At 39.0% G+C, this 24,389-nt stretch overlaps 1 protein-coding gene across 1 annotated transcript; it reads left to right on the top strand.

Moving 5' to 3' along the window:
- Window positions 1-3,010: 3,010 nt before the first annotated feature.
- LOC121375558 lies at window positions 3,011-22,834 on the top strand. Its single transcript, XM_041503062.1, has 2 exons — window positions 3,011-3,712; window positions 19,665-22,834. The coding sequence occupies exons 1-2, from the start codon at window positions 3,482-3,484 to the stop codon at window positions 20,076-20,078; spliced, it is 645 nt and encodes a 214-aa protein (XP_041358996.1). The 5' UTR covers window positions 3,011-3,481; the 3' UTR covers window positions 20,079-22,834.
- Window positions 22,835-24,389: the final 1,555 nt, after the last annotated feature.

The following is a 24,389-nucleotide window of genomic DNA, read 5'->3' as shown; positions in this document are numbered from 1 at the left end:
AGGCGCGCCGTCCGGTCGCACTCACAGTTAAATTTGAGACACAGTCTAGCTGACCTCACGATTTAGTAGAGGTCAGGATTTAAGATTGAGCCTCTGTTCTGGGCATGTCTGTGACGAAGTGAATATAAAAGATTTCTTGCTGCTTGTCGGTAGAAGAAACATATAATGATAGAAAATGGTTCTCTCTCTCTCTCTCTCTCTCTCTCTCTCTCTCTCTCTCTCTCTCTCTCTCTCTCTCTCTCTCTCTCTCTCTTTCCATATCTTGGGTGGGTAAAGCGTTCGCTTGATGCGCGGTCGGTCTAGGATCGATCCTCGTCGGTGGACCCATTGGGCTATTTCTCGTTCCAGCCAGTGCTCCACAACTGGTGTAACAAAGGCCGTGATATGTACTATCCTGTCTGTGGGATAGTGCATATAAAAGATCCCTTGCTGCTAATCGAAAAGAATAGCCCATGAAGTGGCGACAGCGGGTTTCCTCTTTCAATATATGTGTAGTTAACCATATGTCTGACGCCATATAACCCTAAATGTGTGTTGAGTGTGTTGAGTGCGTCGTTAAATAAAACATTTCCTTTCTTACGTCTTATCTTTAGAATTTAATAGTTCATTATAAAGAACGAACTACTTTCATAAAGGGGCGGGATGTAACCCAGTGATAAAGCGTTCGCTTGATGATGCGCGGTCGGTTTGGGATCAATCCCCGTCAGTAGGCCCATTGGGCTATTTCTCGCTCCAGCCAGTGCACCACGACTGGTATATCAAAGGCCGTGGTATGTGTTATCCTGTCTGTGGGATGATTCATATAAAAGATCCCTTGCTGCTAATCGAAAAGAGTAGCCCATGAAGTGACGACAGCGAGTTTCCTTCCCTCAATATCTGTGTGGTCCTTAACCATATGTTCGGAGTCATATAACGGTAAATAAAATGTGTTGAGTGTGTCGTTAAATAAACCATTTCCTTCCTTTCAAAAATCCCCAGTGACGCCTATATCAACCAGGGCAGGCATGCTTGGATCTTCATGTCATATGTTTGGCTTAGTATGGAGCCTATGCAAGAACTTAAATTTTAAAGTGCACACTGATTTGTCGGCTATTAGCTGTCAACAATTTCCATTATTAGCGATGGATCTTTTATATGCATTTTCCCACAGACAGAACAGCACATACTACGGTCTTTGATATATCGGTTGTGTGGCACTGGCTGGGACGGAACAATCTAGAGATCCTTTGACACGCTCTACCGGCTGAGCTAGATCCCGCCCCCGCCTGTGCAAGAATGAAAGAGAGAAACAATAATTAAAGTGGCCAAAGAATAATTAACATACGCATATTGTGACCACACCGAGGAACCTCAAAATACATATCCTGTTTGGAGTTCAAGTTTATCAAAAACAAAATAAGCGCATGAATATTTAATGGCTATATTAAATATCATTAACTGCCTGCGTGTATCAGCCCCAGCGTGTTGTATTTCTATTTAATGGCTCTTTGCTCAGAGGCGTTTTGTTAATTTCAATTACTCATCATTTAGAAATTTCTTTTAATGTTAATACGCTGACATTTAAAAACACGCTTGACGTTTCCTGCTCATTTTTAAAAATATGTTCATGTGAGATTCTACACGTCTCTTTGTGAAAAATATAATTATGTTTACATATTTTAATGTCTACTTTTATTTTTGTATTTTTGTGCCCGGCTGTCGTAAAACATTCATTCATTCATTTTCATTTTCATTCTATTATTATTGTCCCCAAATATAACATTGTCAAGTTAAAACTGACCTAATTTTGCTTTTTATTTACATATTATGAAATGAAAATATTTGTATATTAATTACATTTCTATATGTAAAAGATTTAAAGCAATTCTGTGGGGTTTTAGAAATAAAATATTTAGAAAGTGCTAAGAATGTTAGCATCGAGATATTAATGCCACTTCCTGTGAAACTGTTTGTTTTAAGATCGCATTTAATTCAAACCGAGTTATCCGCAGTCTGGTGAGACTGAGTTACCCACAGTCCGGCGAGACTGAATTATTCTCAGTCTGGTGTGATTTGGCGTTGTTTAAACCGATCTGACAATAACAAACCTAAGGCATTACTCAGCACCCAGATATCCAGGTACTTGTATCTGGCATTGATTTATTATAGGTGTAAGCAAACATTGTTCCGATATATCTGCGTAACCCCATTGTCTTCCCGTGACATTTCATGCTGTGTAAATCGTACCTGGAATGTCTGCCCCAGGATAACCCATAACATTACAAGTGCATGTATTTCCTACTTAATCAATTTCCTTATTTCTTTGTAAACATACGTATATAGAACAACATGTCAATTATTTTTAGGCTATTTTTGTAACACTGAACATTGTACATTCCTTATAACGTATACATCGAATAGAAAATAGTTACATGCCCCTATTAACAGAAGGTTCAAGCACGTCCGTCGTGGACATAACCATTGATTTGAAAATAGTTACATGCACCGGCCTCAATGGTGTCGCGGTTAAGTTATTGCACATAAGCCTGGTTGGTACTGGGTTCGCAGCCCGGTACCTTTTCCCACCCAGAGCGAGTTTTGGCGACTCAATGGGTAGGTGTAAGACCACTACACCCTCTTCTCTCTCACTAAACACAAACCACTAACAACTAACCCACTGTCCTGGACAGACAGCCCAGTTAGCTGAGGTGTGTGACCAGGACAGCGTGCTTGAACCTTAATTGGATATAAGCACGAACATAAGTTGAAATGAAAAGTTACATGCCCCTATTTACTGAAGGTTCAGGCACGTCCGTCCTGGACATGCGATCTAGTTACCCGAATCGCATATATAGGCCAGTCACATAATTGGTCATCCGTAGAATAACGAATAGTGGGTATAGCCGATTACAGTTGGGATTGCCTCGCTGCGTGAAGAAGTTACTATGAGGGTTTTCCCAGCCGCGTCCAATCACGCGAGAGGGAGAAACTGGGCCAGACACCGACAGTGGGAAGTGACTTGGGTTTAGTCCATTGTGGTCTATCACAGGTAGCTGACGTGCTGCAAGCAGAGTGACTCACCCCTCGTATAAAGACGGACCCCGAGGTAACTCGAGTTTAAACACGGTGGTCGACGACGCTGTTTGAAGACTGCCGGTTTGAATACAAAAAAACACACTGCTTCATGGTCTTTCTGGCTACCTGCGAGCGCCAGGTGTTACATCCAATTATACCGCACTAACGAGAAGATAACACGGTGACGGGCAGACGGATCATCAGTCGTGAAACTAGTCAGCGGAGGAGCAATGGTTTGACTTCTCTTACTGAAAAAAAAATCTGTAACATATACACACTGTGATTCGTAAAGGACTCCGGGACAATAAGTTGTTGGTTTGTTTACTGGCTATAGCCACACACTATTCGTGGCAGGTTTCTGTCGAAACAGCTCATCGCGGTGGTAGTGTTGAGAGGATAGCTACATCGTGTGACACGGTGACGCTTGATGGAAACGGAGACCAGTGGTTATCTGACCATGCCCGAGGACTCGGAGGATAAGTACACGCACTTCATCGAGCTGTCGAACGCGTGCAGGACGTTCTACCAGAACCGACTGAAGACGGCGCAGAGTCTCAAGGAGAAGTGGGGAGGGGAGAAGAGGATGTCAGACAGCAATGGAAACCAGAGGAAGAAGACGTCTCTAGATTTAGCCATGGAACAACTCAGGACAGAGATGGTGAGTGCAACGTTTAATGTATAACACTGGCACCAAGACTGATGGGAGTTGGGTTCAGGGGCTACTTAGATATATCTGTTGACCCTTAGGTTGTGACGGGATGAAGGTTAAGGGGCTACGAAGATATATATTGACTCTTACGCTATGATGGGATGAAGGTTGGGGGAATATGTAGATATAGACTAACCCATAGTCTATGCTGGGAGTTGGGTTGAAGGGTTACGTAGATATATATTGAGCCATAGACTACGATGGGAGTTGGGTTGAAGGGTTACGTGGATATAGGTGGACCCTTACGCTATAACGGTAATAGATTATGATGGGATGAAGATTGGGGAGCTACGTAGATATAACTTCGCCCTTAGGCTGTGATGGTATATGGTGGTTAATATGATGCTCAGATATAGCTCGACTCATGTTATGATTAGATGTGAGGCCTGAGCACTGCCATAGGACAGCTGATGATAGAATTGGTACGTAATACATAACACTGACCTGTAAGCTTGGATAGGGCGAGTGATATGAGCTATCTCTGTTTTACCAGAAATTTCAAATTATATGGTGAAGAGGGGTTGTCCTTTAATAAGCATACCTGAAGTAGGGTGGGAGATTGTATCGTTTTCATTCAGTGAGTGTGATAGCTTGGGATGGGTTGGAGACATTTAACAGATATGTCAGACTAATGTGATTCATTTCCTTGTGTTTTAATAACCACATACACAGATGTCATTGTCTTAGTCTCGGATGAGATGTTTATCCTGCTCATTTATAACGATTTGTTTATTAACTTCTTAACTTTCATTTCATTAAGAACCATATACTGAATTAATGTTTCCCTAATCCTATCCGAACTGATTTCGAAGCCGGTGAAACTACTTTCTTAAACATCCGGCTTTGACTGTCATCAATCGCTTGGTGATTTTGACAGTCACAATACGACAGTGTAAAAAAATATATATAAAATAATACGCAATGATGCATAAATAAATCTTTCCAAATCTTTCTAAACCGTTCGGCGTCCCGTTTATCATATTCAAGTCGATCATATAGTGTGAACTCTTATATTCCAACTAAATTTCACTCTACGTTAAAAAGCATTAGAGAGTAAAATAAAATCACTTTAGTTAATTGCATAACAGGTTTCATATCGTGAGTTGGTGACAAGATGTAATCTGGTACGTATGCCCGTAATAGCAGATTCACATGTGTTTAGGGATGAAAAGGAATGATTGATGGCTATTTGGTGTCTAACATGCTTAATTCAACATTTAAGAAGGAGAGAGAGACAGACAGACAGACAAAGACAGTGAGAAGGAGAGACAGATAGAGTGATATATACACACAGCGAGACAGTGAGAGGAGGCCGATAGAAAGACAGGGAGGATATATATATATATATATATATATATATATATATATATATATAGTAGTAGTCGTTTTCGCTTTCGAAAAGTAGCTGTTATATAGAGTGCTCAACCGTGTGGGAGCCAGATATATCGTTAAAAAGTGTATGTTTATCTCTACATGACAGGCTTGTTTAAATCTACATCTGATGAGTGAGAGCAATTCAACTCTCTCACGAAACAAGCCTGTCATGTAGAGATAAACATACACTTTTTAACGATATATATATAGATAGATATATATATATATATAGAGATATATATATATATATATATAGAGAGAGAGAGAGAGAGAGAGAGAGAGAGAGAGAGAGAGAGAGAGAGAGAGAGAGAGAGAGAGACAGACAGACAGACAGACAAACAGGGGAGGGGAGGGGGGTGGAGGGGGAGGGGACGGACGGGACGGACGGACCGCTGCCGCCACATATATATAGACTGTGGAGAAACGCTGCAAGGGATATTTTATATGTACTGTCCAATAAACAGGACAGTATACAACATAATGTTTTGGTGCATTAAATAGGACGGGAAGAACGGAGTCTCTCGAGCTGTGTTGATCCTATGATCCATCGCATCTCAGATTCTCAGACCGTGAAAAGAGTAGATGTATTAGTTTAAAAGACTGCGGCTGTGTATTGTGATGGATGTGATGCCAGATGCTGCAGCCATGGCGACACACTCTGGCTGATAGCCACGTATAGTTTCCAGTTATAGCCCATAACACTTTCATTCATCCGATATAAACGACAGAAGCCAGCATTGAATGCACAGTTAATTCTCAGCCACCCATAAATATGTTTTCCCAGACTATTAACTAGTGTGTGATTGGCAAATGTACAACATACAGCGTCAGTCATTCATGTCACCGAGAGTTTTGTAGCATAAAGCTTCAGTCAACTATCTTATTCACAATTTTATAGCATGTAGCTTCAGTAATTCAGCTTACCAAGTGTTCTGTAGCATATAGCTTTAACAAGCCATCTGATTCACAATTTTTAGCATATAGCTTCAGTAATTCACCTGATTCATAATTTTGTAGCATAATATTTTTATGGCATCAGTCATTCATCTAATTGATAGTTGTGTAGCACGTGTCATCCATTGACAGTTCTGTAACATGTTACATTCGTTCGATTCACAGTACTTTAGCATTTGGCTTCAGTCGTTCATCTGATGATAATGTTCAACATGTATGGCTTCATTCGTTCATCTGATGATAATTTTCAACATATATGGCTTCACTCATTCTTCTGAATAACAATTATCTAACATATAGCTTCATTAAACTGGTATTCGAACCCAGTACCTACCCGCTGTAACGCCCAAGGACTGGTTGCAAATACAATCAAACCCACGTCTCTGTAGACACATTTAAAGACACACTATCACCTGTAATGGTTTATTACATGGAAGTTTTGTTCTTAAAATATGCGACAAACTGTTACTCCCAAGTTATTTAGAAAGATGACAGATTTGTTTTACCCTTTTTTCTACACAGGATATTTCCCCCATCACACGATGAGTAGCAGAACCACAATGTCACTCCCAACACGCCACAGACATTCGTCTCAATTTTTGTACCTCTCTCCGTGAACTCTCCAGGCGCTGTGTTGCCTCTTGTATTTTCAGCTGTTTATTTTACGCGCGCCATTGTTCAAGTTTTGGAGCTGCGTCAAAAAGCGGATTAGTGTGTAAGGAGAAGGATACTCTCTGCCTTTTATAAATGTCACATGTTAAACTGTGGTCAGCGGGTCAAAACCGCGGTCCCAGGCGGAAGACGGGCCTGCCAAGCGGGATTTCTCTCCGCCGGTCTCCGTGTTGACACTGTGCACGCCGATGTGTCAAAACCGTCACACGTTTACAAATGGCGGCCGTTGTGTTACGGAATTGGGTGTTCGGATAGCCGAATGACCTACACGTATAGGCGCTGATTGAGTGAGATAGTGACACGGGGAAATCTGATGGTAGTTTGTTAATCAAAGGGTAGAAAGAAAAGTCATTAGTTTATAATCTAGAAGATTGAAATGTGATATTATTATATTGTCTCTGTAAAATGACTAAATACCCCCTGCCCTGCCCCTATCCACCAGCTTTACAGCTTCGTTGTGACCCTGCTCGATTTCACGCTGGATCCGCCACTGAAGGAAGTTACTTAACTCCCGCGATTTTAATATGACCAAGTCTTATGTTAGATATAATAAGTACAAAGACACATGTTTATTAAATAAGACTAGTAACTTGCGCGTCTCTTAAAAATCCAGACACAAATCACATTCTCTCATAATTTAAAACTGTGCAAATTATAATCTGTGCATGGTCATGGAACTACGTTCGTTGGAAAATAAAATCCAAAATCATCGTCGACATTTCTTCTTCTTCGTCGTACGCTTTCGTCGACATTTAATTTTCATCTGTAGCAGTCAGGGCTTGTAGAATTTTCTTAAAATCCACTAGCCATGGAATCTGTAATTTTTAAAATTTACTAGCCATAGTTGAAAATTTATTCGTACGTACGAAAATATTTGAAGGTAAAAATCAATTTGGGTTTCTACAAACGTTCGGACAACCATACACACACTAAGTATGCAGACGACACGGGTACTTAAAACAAGAAGATGTAACTGTATTTAATTTTAGCCGTTTAAAAGGCTTTGTTAGTCGAAAACAAACTCAGAACTGTTTCTTTAAAATGAGTGAACCTGTAGAATGTTTGAATATTTCAGACAATCTGTAAAATGTTTGATTGACAGACTGCACCAGTTTTTCGGGTAATGTTGTGGCATCTTGACTTTTGGGGGTAATGTTTTGACAAATACATGGACATTTTGGGTAATATTTTGACAGTGCCGGAAAGGACAAATTAAAATAAAGTAGAATCTGTTCGTCTATCTTTCAGTTAAGTGTCAAAAAATTACTTTCAAAAGTAATGCAATCGGTGCTTGCATTTTATAGATTTACTGACTTTTGGGAAGAAAATCTTTATCCTAATGATTTTTACCTAGATACAGCTCAGTGGTAGGGCATTGGACTTAAATGCGATGGACTGTAGAATCGTGTTCACTGCTTAATTTTCCCTTCTAGTCAGTCCTATATTTATTGCCGTGGTATGTGCCGTCTTGCATGTGGTAACGTAGGTATACATCTGAACGACAAAACCGTAATACATAATCAGGGCCGTATCTCTGCACAATGCAGAGTCGAGTGGGCATTTTGCAAAATAGTAATTGATTCCGCGAATCTCCATCTAGTAGTGCTCTTGTCTATAAGAGGACAGTCACACACGAACAAATCCTTTATTGAAGACATCCTCCTCCATAAAGAGAACTGTCATTACCAGATTAGTACACTGAATCAAAACTAGCACCGGACAGAGCTCTTGTCTATAAGAGGACAGTCACACACGAACAAATCCTTTATTGAAGACATCCTCCTCCATAAAGAGAACTGTCATTACCAGATTAGTACACTGAATCAAAACTAGCACCGGACAGAGCTCTTGTCTATAAGAGGACAGTCACACACGAACAAATCCTTTATTGAAGACATCCTCCTCCATAAAGAGGACTGTCATTACCAGATTAGTACACTGAATCAAAACTAGCACCGGACAGAGCTCATTGTGATAAGTACAGCTGTGATGACAAGCACTCATGAATCACTGTCATAACACTGATCGTATCAGGTGTCAACAGTAAGAGTCGGTGTTTTGGAAGCTGAATTTTATCTCCTGACTGAGAGTCATAATTACCAGTTTGATACACAATAACTGTTCATTAAACTACGTCCTAAGTGTACTCAATCTAAATTTAGCAAAAAATAATGTTAATGATTTGACTATTGAAGACTCTAAAGTGATCGGTTATGCTGGCCTTTTTCTGTACCGTTGACATTATCCTGTTGGTTATGTTTGAAATTTAAATAAACTGTTATCAATCTACTTTCATCTAAACGGTTTTCACCGCCTATGTTATGTTAATTTGTCAATTGTTTTTTGAAAATCCTGTGATTTATGGCTTCACTAGATATTTTGCATTATATGAACATGTTTATGAATAACGGTTAACATTATTTTAGCAGTGTATTATGTGTATTGACATTTATTGCCAAAGACAAGTCAGCACACGCTGGCCAATCTGGTTACCACTAGCAAGGGATGAAAAATATCCGGATTTTCCTGCAAATCCGGATTTTAGTATCGTCCAAAACTTGCTCTTATTCTTGTTGTTTAGTAAAAAGCTTATAATAACTGTTTTAAGAATACAAAGTTTTCGAGTTTTTATGCAAGGTCATTTTGTTCCGTGTACTGGAAATCATGACCAGTGATTTTACGGACATCAAACGGTAATGAGGGAATTCATAGCGCTTTAATCAGAGGCGAATGGCCATTAGTATCCGTGGTCAATACACAGTATTTGCTACTCGTCTAGATATAAAATTTTATATCGCGGTTTGGTTCATCCATCGGTCATTGCTCGGATACAGGTGATAACCATCATGCTGCATGCAGCCTCTGTAGTTTTAATGACTCGACTAGATTGTTTCTCTTATTTAGATTTTCTATGGACACCCATCTTATTAAAACAGCTACTGTGGTGTTAATGGTCCTATACGTCTGTAGACCACATGTTCGTATATAGCGGTGGGAGAGGGAGATACAAAAGCAAAATTCGTTTTAAAGTTGCCCCTTTTGTTCAATTGGAAATGACTCTTATATCACTGTGTCTGGTTCGTTTTAATACCCCCATAGGTATTTGTGGCTAAGTACGACCACAGACAATGTGTTTTCATCAAATTACTGTGTTCTGTATTTTGGTTCTAGACGTATGCTTTCAGTGAAATTTAAATTTATAATGGCATGGAATGCTATATTTTGGCTTCTAGAGCCACATTGTTAACTTTTGGTTATTTGAAGAGTTGTTCAAAAACAAACAAACTGGGGATAAAGGTTATTATATGGGCGGCTAACTTCTCGTGTTATACTCTCCCTGGTACCTACATGCTTTATGTTAGAGTGCATCTTAGATGTAACTCGACTACCTATGATATAAACTTAAGTGTGAGTTTGGATGGTTGCTATAACTGGCTGACGAAGTGACAAAACAAGAGGTAGTCATTGGATATCATGTAATTGTCTTTGTCTCGCTGATTTCGGTACACATTGGGGTCTGTATTCCAAGTTGGTGTTCTCGCATTGGCTTGATGGGCGAACTTTCGACCCTTGGGAATGTCAATATTGAGCAGTATTACCTTGAACTTTACGCCATGTGATACAATACTTCTCCAGATCTGTCATATACAAATGCTAGTAGGTTATTATTGTTATTTGTACGAGAATACGAATAAAGAAATGTTATATTTGATCAAACAGTGCATGGTTATTAATCTCGTTACATATCTCTCTCTCTCGTTTTCTCTGTTTTGTGCTGGGGTGTCATTAAACATTCATTCATTCATTTTTTTCATTCATTCATTCATTTCATTCATTTATTCATTCAACCCAACACTAGCTCTCATTTTTAAAAACATAAAATGTCTAGCTTTCGGTCGAAAATCCAAATGCTTCTTTAAATACTTGACTCACACACAATTTGTTAAAAAAAACCCTGAGACTGGCGATTCCAGGGTTACAAAAGCTATGAGCATAATAAACAACCTATGTGGTGTAATTGTCACGCAATGAAACCCGCCAGGTAGTCCTACTCGCTGCGCTGACCTTGCACGCGCTGTGTTGATCCATGACTCACTCGTTATTTACCGTATCTACCTGTCGGAGGGTTGCCGCCCTTGCCGACCCGGCAGGTACACTGAGATGGGTGTCACTAGTCGCCACTGCTACCGGCTGACGACAGTATATTTATTTAATTTCTTTCTCACAAATGTATCGGTAAGACGTACCCTGTCATTACCACTGTCAACAGATCGAAACGTCAACGGGCTGGTTTCTCAGTCACCGGGCTAGTGTCCCAGTGGCTTGTTTGTTTAGTGCCTCTTGCTTGTGACAGATACTTCTGTATTAACATGTTTGAGTTCATGAATACAAGTTATATCGCATTGATGTATAGTTAGTGGGCAGGTCATAATTATAACCGACCTGGGTGGTGTAGTCGTAAAGCTATAGGGTTTAAGGCTATGACATACTGCGTTCGAATCTCGGAACGGCTCCAACGAACAATGCGTTTTAATGATTCAGCTGAGAGGTGTAAGACCATTAGACATATTTCTCATTCACTAACTTCCAAGAACTAATAATTAACCCCTGTCCTGGACAGGCAGTCCAGATAGCTGAGGTGTGTGCCCAGGAGAGCATGTTTGGACCTTAAAGGATAAAGTACAAAAATAAAACTGTTATCTACATGTGGCTAGTTAATTCATGGTATAACGTAATTTGTAAAGTGGTATGTAACACAAACAGTGATAAGCGTTTAGGATATCAAATCAGTGTGAGTCATAGATCAAATGCAAATATCACGGGGAGCATAACTATACCTTGAACAGTTAAGCCCATAATATACGATGGCATTATAACCTCGATATAGAAAAACAACTCTACTTTATGTTAATGACTGTTCTCGTGTAATAAATAAGTGTCATATATCTATTCGTGTATGGAATAAGAAGTTTATTTTGTTTAACGGCACCACTAGAGCACATTGATTTATTAATCATCGGCTATTGGATGTCAAACATTTGGTAATTTTTACATATAGTCTTAGAGAGGAAACCCGCTACATTTTTTTATTAGTAGCAAGGGATCTTTTATGTACACCATCACACAGACAGGATAGCACATACCATAGCCTTTGATATACCTGTCGTGGTGCACTGGCTGGAACGAGCGGGTATGAAAGACGTCTAACAACTATTTATGTATTAAATGACTCTAGAACGATTACGCATGTGTTAAATAAGTCAAATTCAATTAAATACTTTCTTGAATATCGTTATTACGCCATGTTATTAGACGGCAAATAATTCGAAGACGTCAAAATGCGAAACCACACATTTAAATAATACCAGCGGCTTTGTGTTTCGTTAATAAAACTTGCTTGATTGGCATGTAGTCTTGAAACAGTAAGGAACTGACGATTTTAATTTCATATTAACGGAACTGGATTGTGATTTCTTCATATCGGTTGACATGGTTTATGGTTCTTTAATCGCGTTGTTTTCGACCTGAACGATCTGTTCGGTTTATTACCGGAGGATCATAGTAGTCGAAACATGTAGCATATCCATTGTATTTCATCTATAAGACTATAAAATACACCTCAGTGGCCTTTTGGGTAAGCCGGCAATTTAAACACTGGTAGGTATTGGGTTCGCATCTCGGTACCAGCTTCGGTACCGCTTCCACACAGAGCTGATCTCAATTTGCTGTCATTGTAATATGTTTCCGACTAACAGAGCTGTTACATCAGCATTACATGCTGTACTCTCCGTGGATATCAGTACAAGATCATCACATGACCCGAAAATAACCATACTTATGGACCTTTTTTTCATTTCATAAGGTACACACACTTACGCACGTGCACACGAATGCATCCCCCTAAAACACGAATGTGCCCCCCCCCCCTCTCTCTCTCTCTCTCTCTCTCTCTCTCTCTCTCTCTCTCTCTCTCACACACACACACATACATACACACACGCACGCACGCACACACACACACAATGGCAATATAATTTATGCTGCACTGATGTACAGTACTATACTTTGTCTACTTAACGTATGATGGATGTTTGGTGCAACTAAGTAAACATTCCTTTTCTTTATTCGTTTTGTGCTAATTCATCGGCGTTTTTACACTCTTAGATAGGCCATTCCGTGTCATTAAACTTCAAATCGAAGGTGCGATAAACCAGTTCTTTATTTCCATTCCTGTCCTAAAAACGCTGACACTACAAACCGCTACTAATATATAACGATGAACGAGGGCAATAAAAATACGTTTTATATCTTGTATATAAAATATTCATCCCCGGGGACTGAATGAGAAGAAGAATTCACGCGACGAGAGAGGGATATACCAGTATTCAGGTTACAAACTTGTACGTTCGCATGAGTAGGTTATAATAATAACTCAATTTAGTAAAATCTAGTAAACCGATTTCCTTAACTACACTCACTGAAATAGCTGAACAATAGCTATACCTTTCCCAACAAGAATGCGCGCTATTTGAAACACGACATACATCATTTAGGTGTGGGTGGGAAGGTGTGCTGGGTATTGGTGATGTAAGGTGTAAGATTAACGACAAACAACCAAATATTTCTATTTTCCTGTTTCTTTTTCACTATATATAGCATGTGATGCATGTCAGTGATATTACAGAACGATTTATTCGCGTGGGTGCTTTGTGTATTACAAGATTACAAGCCCACGATACAGTATTACATAGAATATTAGACTAAATCCTATAGCTGGAATGGCTGTGATGTCGTATTTGTTAATAAGCCATGCGATCCAAGTCTGGTAAGTGCCGAGTTCGCATCCCTGAACCGGTTGCCATTTAAATTGAGTTTTATCTGTTCTAAAAAAAAAAGTACAGAGGTTAATAATGCATTGTATGCATCAATTTCGGCTAATATTTCACAAAGTGAAACTATCACGACTGGTATTATAAAAACAAAAATAATATTTGTAAACTTGTTATGTTTCTCGTCCCAACCAGTGCCCCACAAGTAGTGTGTTTTAGCCTGTCTGTGGGAAAGTGCATATAAAAGACCCTTTGGTACCAATTGGAAAATGTAGCGGGTTTCCTCAGAATTGTCCAATGTTTGACATCCAATAGTCGATGATGAAATGATCAATGTGCCCTAGTGCTGTCGTTAAACAAAACAAACTTTAACTTTTACTGAAGTTAATTCTGTATTGTCTAGATCGGAGGGATCTAGCTAAGAGCGACGTCACACGATACGAGTGAGTCCGTACGAGAATAGCCGATTGCATATAGCAATCGATGCAATAGTAATGCTGAGTTGTCGCAATCGGCTATTCGGGGCACTCGTATCGTGTAGCGTGGGCTATAGGGTCGATCACTCGGTGTAGACACGTTGGGTTTTACAAGTCCAACCAGCGCCCCATGGCCGGTAAGACCGTGACAGGTACTGCCCTGAAAGTTTCCTTGTAGTGGCTAGTCGACCTTCGAGGAAATGTAAAACAATTATAAAACTTTATTTTTGTTCAGTAGTGTTGTAATTTGCACTGTGCTGCTAAAAGCAACGAGGAAATGAAAGACATAATACTTTATTTATTTATTTTTTAAATTTTGTTATAGTATTGTTGAAATTTTTATTATGCTTCTAAAACAACTACGGGGAAATGTAAGATAATTAAACTACTTTATTTTTTTTAAAGTACTATTGTATATTCCATTATGCTTCTAAAAACACGAGGAAATGTAAGATGATTAAAATACTCTAATTTTTAAAAGTACTATTGTAATTTCTATTATGCTTCTAAAAAAACCCACGAGGAAATGTAAGAATACTTTATTTTTGTACAGTAGAATTGTAATTTCTCGTCTGCTTCTAAAACTATAAGGAAATGTAAGACAATACAAACATATTGAAAGGTGGGTTTTTTGTTTTGTTATTACCCCCCCCCCCCCCCCCCCCCCCTTCCGTTCATCACCTGACATCGCCTGATTGTTTTGTTGTAACCGAAGACACATAATGATCTTGGTTCTGCCATTAACCCGGATAGCAACAGTAATTTGTGTTGCTTTTATGGACTTAAATTACGACTGTTGGAAATAAAACAAAAACTAACTTTTATTAAGCTCTTAGACAATGTAACGTATACACAGCATTGTAAAACCCCAAGACGTGTTATTGTAATAACTGTAACCTTGTTTTAACAAACCGTCGCTCACCATCTGTTAGAGAGGGTACAATCTGCGTCATGTTAAAGTGTGCTGATTATTATTGCGTCGTTACGAGCTTAACGCACGATATACGGTAAACGTCGGGAAAAGAATGGCCGTGGGAATTATGGAGCGATGTTTATGCTTACTAGGCATTGGTGGATCCAGTGTGTGTGTGTGTGTGGGGGGGGGGGGGGGTGTTGATTTGCCCATTTTAATCCTTTTTAAAAATTTATCATTCACATCTTTATTTCAAGATCTTCCAGGGAGCATGTCCCTTACAAATCTTGCTCCTTTTGGGAACTCAGCTCATTGCCTCCAACAAACTCACAATTTGTCCTTTTTAGAATTCTGTGACCCAAACCCCTTCCCCTCCCACCTTTACGAAATCCTGGATCCGCCCCTGCTTGGTATGGCCGGTTTTTAAAAAAGGCAGTTTTAAAACCAAATTATTTACTTTTAATCTTTAAAATGGTGGGTACTAGAAAGTTTACCATCTCTCCACTCGCCTCAGCTATAACCCCATTCATTATCATCACTCACCCACCTGTTTAAAGTAGATATTTGACGTAGGTGACTTACTGTCTGTGGGGAAATGCATATGAAAGGTCCCTTGCTGCTAACGAGGGAAAGTGTAGCGGGATTTCTGTGTCAGAGTTATCAAATGTTTGACATCTAATCATTGCCGTAACCAGTTATATATGGGAGGGCACCCACATGGGAAGGGGGATACACACTGTCTGTGCGTTCTGTTATGGGGCGACAGACAAATAAAAAAAGGTGGTTGGGAAAACAAAGACTTGCCGGGTATTCGTAGAATCCTTTAAACACCCGTGGTCTAATCATCAGTTTCTTTGTTAAGAACTACAAACCGTTATGTTTATCTGGCCCATCCAGTGAGTTGTCATTCAGCCTGGGATGCGCCCTGCACGAGTGTCCAACTGACTTCCTGCTTCCCTCTGTGTACTGTGCGGTGATGGCCAGATCTTCGTCAAACTCCTATTCACTCGGCACGTCTTGTTTGAGGTGCACATTCCCATTCAAGGTATCCCGTGTGATCCCGGTGTTTACAAGGACGAAACACTGCCCGTAGTATCCCAGCACACTTCGGTGGCGTTGTCGTTAAGCCATCGATAGGGGTGGGACGTAGCCCAGTGGTAAAGCGCTCGCTTGATGCGCGGTCAGCCTGAGATCGATCCCCACTGATGGGCTATTTCTCGTTCTGTCAGTGCTCCACGACTAGTAAGGCCGTGGTATGTAATATCCTGTCTTGAATGGTTCATATAAAAGATCCCTTTTTATTTTGGAAAAATGTAGCGGGTTTTCTCTCTAGGACTACTGTATATATCTAAATTACCAAATTGTTGATATCCAATAGCCGATGATTAATAAATCAATGTTCTCTAGTGGTGTTGTTAAACAAAACAAACTTAATTTTTATGCCGTCGGTATTAAGAGTGGTGGGTGCTCGGGTCGTATCCCGGTACCCGCTGCCGCTCGGAGTAAGTCTCCGCGGCTTATTGGAGAGGTGTATGACCTCCAAACACTATCCATTAATTCTTCTTCTCAATAATAAAATAATAATAATAAAAGATTGCTAAATTGGTTGCCCAGGGCGTTAAGTCCTAAAGAACCTTAAGTGTATGCAAGCAACAAAATAAATTAAAGACAAAGACGAAGACAAATCATTACCTGTTGGACATCATCAAATCGAAGTTCTCAGAAAATGTAGGTGTCAGAACACATGATGAGATCATTCTAAATAAAACGTAGGAACATGTTATTGATGACGTTGATTTCTTTTACTTTTTACGCAATTAATAAATATACATACCTTTGTTTCGATATTGCAGATAATTATATAAGTGTGCATATTTGTAATAAATATACGTGGAATGCCAAAGATAAATGATCAAATCTATTTCAATATTAATATTATTAACTTTTTATAAATGGCTGTTTGAATCTGTTCAGTGTAATATGAATTACAAGGAAAGGTATATTTGGTAAATTACAACATACGGTTATGTTAAAGCACATTACTAAAAACGAATACTATATGATCGTATATGACTTTGGGTGTGTGCTTATGAGAGGACACTATAATGATTCGTCCAATTTTGTTTTCTCAATGATTTGTATTGCATGGCCAAAACCTTCATGTGAAGCCCTCTCCTGTCCAATGACCTTGAAAATACGTAATAGTATGAGAAGACTGTTTTTAGACCGCAATTGTAGGATTCGACGATATAGCTTTGTACAATGCAAACGAAGGAGGGCAGAAAATACAAGGAAGCGGATTCAAGTGGTTATTTTAGTGAGAAACTGCTTGGTGTACACACACTGCACGCACGTCTTAACTTGGGTTTTCTCAGACGTAATCAATTAAACAGGCAGGGCCATGTGTTCTGTTTCTATATCGGATTACAACTGATGCGTTCTCGCCCCTTCACTGACAACATTACGTTATTTAAGACGACTTGCTCAATTGATTCCATGTTTGTGGAAACCTTCAGGCCGCTTCCTTGTGAAAGACAATGTCAATCAGACAGCCTGAAAAATCAACATTTGGAGGTCAAGGTCGCAGAGAATGACAGAAATGCGTGTCTAAACCTTTTCACGGTACACCAAAAACCGCTTGAGCCAACACAAAATGTGTTTGATCGGCTCAATACACAAACAAATATATTGTTCTTTAAGTGAAGCCCCCATTGTTTTTGCCCTTTAATTCTTTACTTCTTTGAAAGCAGCAGTTACTTATGGCGCCAGTAATTTGGCTGCGTTTGTTTATTGTGTCGGAACAAGATCGGACTGTCAGAAATACGTCTAAACCATTTACAATACTACTAGTCACGAAAACAAATTTCACCAACATTTATTTAGTTGAAAATATGCATGTACATGTAACTTGTAGTCATATGCCCCGATTGTTTGTATTACTGTAAATCAGAAAATATTAGCGACCTTAAAATTTAGCGAAATCCATATCTGTAACATATTAGCGACATAAAATTTTAGCGAAGCCGGCATATCAAACATTAAAAAAACCGTAAGCCGGGTTTTTTTTACGACTGACTGGTCCCAAGAACACTCGATACTTTTTGATGTCATGCAATGCGCACTATTTCCGGTTTGAAATATAGTCTCAAACATTTAAGTGACGCTGCTTGTCTCCAACTTAATTTGAATAAAACTTTACAGTGTTATACATCTAAACTAATTAGTATTGTTTGCTGTATTTATTGCTTATCTATATCCTGTTTTTTGTCCAGTTAATCGCCGACGAAACAACCACACATAATCAGTCGGAGTAGTCTATTGTGCGTACTGGGGTCGTAAGCTGTTTTTCCTCTCTGACTTTTTTAATCTGACTTAAGTCTTTAGTTTATATTTAGCGTCATGAAATGTTAGCGTTTTGTATGGCTTCGCTAAATTCGCGAATATTTTATGCTCGCCAACATTTTCTGATTTACAGTATTTTAAGAGACCATTTCTGTAAATAACGTGCTGGGATATAAAAGTGCGGGGGCTGTCATTTCCTAGATTATTGAAAACATAATACTCTTCCTCTTTTTATTGACTACAACTTGAATACGATTTATGAGTCTACTAAAATTCTACAACTGTAATCGCAAATGATACTTTTTCTTTACATTTTTAAGCAGAGATTTCTGAGTTTATTTACGAGTCATCGTGGGTTGTTTTTGCTTTTTGTGTGGTTAGAGCTTTTTTGGATTACATTATTGTTATTCAATATATGTTTTTATATAATCCATGTTAAATATAATTTTAAAGGGACATTCCTGAGTTTGCTGCATTGTAAGATGTTTCCGACTAATAAAATACTTCTACGATTAAACTTATATATTAAATATATTTTGTCATTTAGAATATCAGTGTCTATGTATTCAATATGTTTCTGGTCGTCTTAATATTTGTAAGAAGCCCAAACTGGATTTTGTCTTCAAATAGATTCTTCTAATAATATATTTTTGGAAATAAAATGAAATTTAACCTAGTACAAATATTAGAACGATCAGAAACACGTTTAATATACAGCCACTAATATTCTATGCAGAAAAATATATTTCATATGTAATTACAATCGTTAAAAAGTCTTTGTTAGTCGATAACATCTTAAAAAGTGCAGCAAACTCAGGAATGTCCCTATAACTATGAACTGAATCTTAGCGTATAAAGTAATTTGTAAGAGTTCACTATGTACCACGTGACTTTTAACTATGTATTGTTCTTTCATGGAGCACTGTAAGTACGTACTGATAAGATCTTAACATATGAAGCAATCAACATCATGGAGCGTAGAATGTAGTCGAGATTTGAGTATATAGAGTAATTTGAATTTGCCTTTTTCAGAGTTCCCAAATGAGCCATATACTTTAAGTAAACACTGTTTAAATCTTAGCGTATGAAGTAATTTTCATGTTGTATTTCTTTTTTTGGAGTTACGCTAGTGTACATATGATTTCAACTAGGCACTGTTAGAATTCGGCCATGGACGGAAGAGTTGGCGTGAGCTAACACCTGCGTCCATGGCAGGCATGTTCTACAACAGTTTGTTCTGAATGTGCTCCTAAAACTCTTAGGTCAAGTTAACTGTTAGAATCTTAGGTCTCATGATCTTAGAATATAAAATAACTAATGTCTTGTGTTTTCTGTTCCAGAGTTCCCTGATGGACCAGGACTTGTCTCTGATGAAGCAGCTGCTGACTCTGAACGAGGAGATCGAGGATCTAAAATGGCGGCGCCGGTACTGCTGGAACAACAGCTCGTTCTACGCCAGCTCGTGTCAGAGTGGCAGCAGAGACTGGACATCCTCAGAGATGTCGGTCACCAAGTTTGACGATATCCCTTCGAAATACCCGTCCCCCTCCAGCCTGTCCCTGCCGATAAACAGGAGCAACATCTCGTTTTACGACGAGTCGAATCCCGTGGGCACCTTCAACAGACGTGACAAGAAGGACGTTCCGTGTTCCCCAACCAAAGACCATTCACGAAAGAGAGACTCGTACGACTCAGGAATTCATGAAAACTTCACCGAGACTCCCACACCGACATTGCTTGTTACTCACTTGTGATGCGATATCGAGACTCCCATTCCGATATTGTTTGTTACTTACTTGTGATGCGATATCGAGACGCCCATTTCGACATTGTTTGTTACTCACTTGTGATGCGATATCGAGATGTCCATTCCGACATTGCTTGTTACTCACTTGTGATGCGATATCGAGACTCACGCATGATCTGTCTCTAGATAATCGATTTGAGTTTCACGCGAAAATACTTTTGTGACGCGACGACGACGAGATTCTTACGCCATTTGTCTCTGATTGGATAACCGAGAGTCTCCATAGAGATTCATACGTCATTTGTCTCTGATTAGATAACTGGGGTTTGTAATTTAACATCATACGGCACCTCCTTTTCATGACAGACCAGTGAACGTGTGGCGCGTAAAGTCTTAAAACAAATGCAGCTAAATGCAGAGGAAATAATAATATATAATGAACGCAACAAGAAAAACAACGGTTTACTTGTGTGACTTGGCTGCCATTGATGAAATGGATATCGTGATATAACGGCAGCGACAGTCTTCTCTTTAATGTCAAACATTACGACTTTGTATTCGGTCGATTGCTTTATTAAGGCCGTTTTCCACGTGCGTTGTTGGGTTTTTTTAATATCAATATCAGTTTCCAACTGAGCGACGAGGTTCGCGGTGGCCGTGCCCGCGGCACGCCAAAAACAGAGCACATGGGAAACGGCCCTTACTGGCCGTACCTAGTGGAAGGAAGGGGGACCCATTGCCCCTTGAAAAACATGAAATAGAAAGCTTTTTTGTCTACCTGGAGAAGACCCTGTGTGACTGTGGCATTATTATTTTTTACTGCACCTTCCCCCAACTATTTTATGCCAGGTACTTCCTGTGTTATGTTATTTGAGTCTTGAATATTCTCGTTAACCTTGGCTAACCCTACTGTCGTAATTCCACGTGTTGATTTGACCACGGTCTTTATCTAAAGCTGCATCGCGCAGTTTTGTGTGGTGTGAAAATTCAATTGACATGATGTAAGCCCGAGTGATATGTTTAACATGTTAGGAGGTAGTTCACGAGAAACTGCTACAGAAAATACATTAATATACTTCCAGAAAAACTGGAAACCACTCTTAAAATTCAGAACATCAAATCATTATTTACCGGTAGAAACAGGACGCTGGAATAATATTTCATTAGAAGATAGAATTTGTACCCTGTGCAATGAAAGTGAAATTGGTGATGAGTTTCACTATCTTTTCATTTGCCACTTTTTTAGTAATTCTAGGACTCAATTTTTACATCCCTATTACTATACTCGACCAAGTACTTATAAATTCAAAGAACTAATGCAAAACAAACGAATCAGTACACTAAAGAATTTAGCAAAGTTTATAAAAGTAATTATGAATGCATTTAAACATCCTTAATATTTCACATCCCCAACCCCCAAAAGTACATTATATATATATATTGAACATTAATTTACCAATAACAGTTTTAACTAGTTCTACCGGCTAAACAGTTTATATATTTGTATTTTTATGAATATTCACAGATTTATGTTGTATGCAAATGTTCATAGGAATTAATTCACAATCATTGTAATTTAACTTTTGTACTTCTCTTTCATCTTGTCACGTGTTTATAGAAATATTATGTATATATTCCTCCGACACCGTTGTACAACGGCCAGAGAGTAAATAAAGTCTTGTCTTGTTTTGATTATTTTACTACGTAACGGCGAATAATAATCTGTTACACAAGTCCACTTGCCAATAATGTTTTTAGATATTAATCGTTTGAAAAATGTATTTATTTTGTCGTAAGAATATCAACGACTGATTTAACTAGAAATTAGACTTTTAGTATAGAACTTTTGAACTTTTTTAACATGCCCCAATACCACTAAGGTTTCAGGTATGTCAATCCCGGGTTCCATCTCTGGATAACCAGGGACTTGACGCGGGACAGAAAATTACTGGGACAATTTGGAATTGTACACTAAAAATGGAAAGGGAATCATTAACATAGTATTTCTTTTAAAAGCGTACCCACAAAATAAGCAAAAAATTGTTTTGGTCGCATAATTTCGAGCAAGCAGCCTAAATTTAAAGATTGACTAAAATTATATTAATTTTAATTTTTATATTAACTATTTATTTGCCTTTACGAGGTTAATAAAAAGGAGGCAGGGAGTTAGTATAGGAAGATTGTTTGAATTGGCAAAAATTACAAATATTGACAACCGGTTCCGTGCTTATACAGTTGTAATCGGGACCTGGGCTTAAGCTGTTCTAGAATTTGTGATGGGGGAGGGGGCGGGAGGTTCTTTGTTTTATATGCCCACCACCCATAAATTAAAATTGTATTTAAATCATGTATGCATGGGAGGGATACGGCAGACCCACCAGGCATAACAGTTACAGAGTCTACGCATCCCACCCACCCGTACCCCTACTCCCACCCTACTCTCACTCCACCACCTACCCCCATGTAATGAACTCTGGAACAGTCCTGAATTTTATCGTTCAATCTTTATTTAGTTTGATTGATATTAAAATTTAGACGATTTTTTCTATCAACAAGGTGCTAGAACATTTTAGTTTAATGTTATTCGATTTTGATTCCCGTCTCCAGAGATGTCTATAAACGTGGGGATTGAATGTATATGTATTTTAGTGGTCATTTCTTATGAAATCCGTGTACATACTCGTGTATATTATGTACTTTGTGTACGTTCTCTTTACGAATGCAGTAACTTATTGAACACCTACAAATAAACTAAACTACGTATACAGTTTGTTTCGTGTTTGTTTCTACGTTATATGGTATAACAAGCATTCTGATAGAAATGCTAAAGCAATGAATGTCCACTGTCGGGCCCAGCTACTGTATTTCATAAGTCCAAGGGCCATAACTATCAAAAATGGACCAATCATCATGAAAGTCAAATATTATCACAATTCTATATAATACAACAAAACACAAATTCCCAGCTCAATATCTAGATGCATTGCGAAAACAAAGTTCGGAAAACTATAAATGGAATAGTTGGACAGAAAGACAGACGGGTGGACAAACGGACAGGCGGACAGGCATACCAGTAGGGCACTAATAAAAGCGTCCGTTCTATTTCACCCCAGCGGCAGATACAAATCGTACAGTTTCAAAGCGTTATATAGGGCATGTTTCTTGGGAGGGAAGGAAGGAAGGAAATGTTTTATTTAACGACGCACTCAACACATTTTATTACTGTTACATGGTGTCGGACATATGGTTAAGGACCACACAGATATTGAGAGAGGAAACCCGCTGTCGCTACTTCATGGGCTACTCTTTCCGATTAGCAGCAAGGGATCTTTTATATGCACCACCCCACAGACATGATAGCACATACCACGGTTTTTGATATACCAGTCGTGGTGAAATGGCTGGAACGAGAAATAGCCCAAGGGGCCCACCGACGGGGATCGATCCCAAACCGACCGCGCATCTAGCGAGCGCTTTACCACTGGGCTACGTCCCGCCCCCTGAGAGAGAAAACCCGCTGTACAGGATAGTACATACCACGGTTTGTTTTGTTACACCAGGTGTGAAGCACTGGCTGGAACGAGAAATAGCCCAATGGGCCCACCGACGGGGATCGATTCTAGATCGACCGCGCATCAGGCGAGTGTTGTATCACTGAGCTACGCCCCGCCCTTGTTTCTAGGGAGGGGTGTAACTTTAAAACGGACATCTACTGTATTACAAAGTGCGCTAACATGATTTATATCAATATCTCCAGAACCCCACAAGCTGACCAAAATAATATAACATTCTTACCAAACTTAAATTGGATAGAATATTGAATGGCACTCCAGAACGAAAACCATATTGGTTATTGGGTGTCAACCAAACAGGTAAATGACGATCAGAACAAACATTTCAAAATTATCAATTAGAACACAGTTTTAATAGCTGTGAGAGACTCGAATTTCTGAAGAATACAATTAATTAATTAATTAATGGATGGATGGATAAACGAATGAACGTTCAACGACACTTCGATACGAAACATATACTAAGAAGCATATCAACACAACGTGAAAGGTGACTAACAAATATTAATATTTTGTTGGACTTTATCAACTCCCATTTCCGATAATGTTCACATTAGAAACAACAGAACTGACATAAGCAGCGTATTAACACATCCAGGCCGTTCACCAGTTAAACGTGTGACAACTCTTACTTAATCTACCTGTTAAGGAATTGAGGGTGTTACAAGGTATTTAAGAGATTTGTTATTCGCAACCCTCGTAATTGCAGAAAATTTGCTTTTAGTTTCAACCTCTAGTGCATACTG

The sequence above is a fragment of the Gigantopelta aegis genome, chromosome 6 (genome assembly GCF_016097555.1).
Source record: "Gigantopelta aegis isolate Gae_Host chromosome 6, Gae_host_genome, whole genome shotgun sequence".
Lineage (NCBI taxonomy): Eukaryota > Metazoa > Mollusca > Gastropoda > Neomphalida > Peltospiridae > Gigantopelta > Gigantopelta aegis.
This window is presented reverse-complemented; position numbering and strand designations above follow the sequence as displayed.

Excerpts from the sequence above, each read along its gene's own strand:
- LOC121375558 (XM_041503062.1), top strand. The coding sequence starts at position 3,482 with ATGGAAACGGAGACCAGTGGTTATCTGACCATGCCCGAGGACTCGGAG. Across the intron at positions 3,713-19,664 it reads AACAACTCAGGACAGAGATG|AGTTCCCTGATGGACCAGGA; the intron begins GTGAGTGCAACG and ends TTTCTGTTCCAG.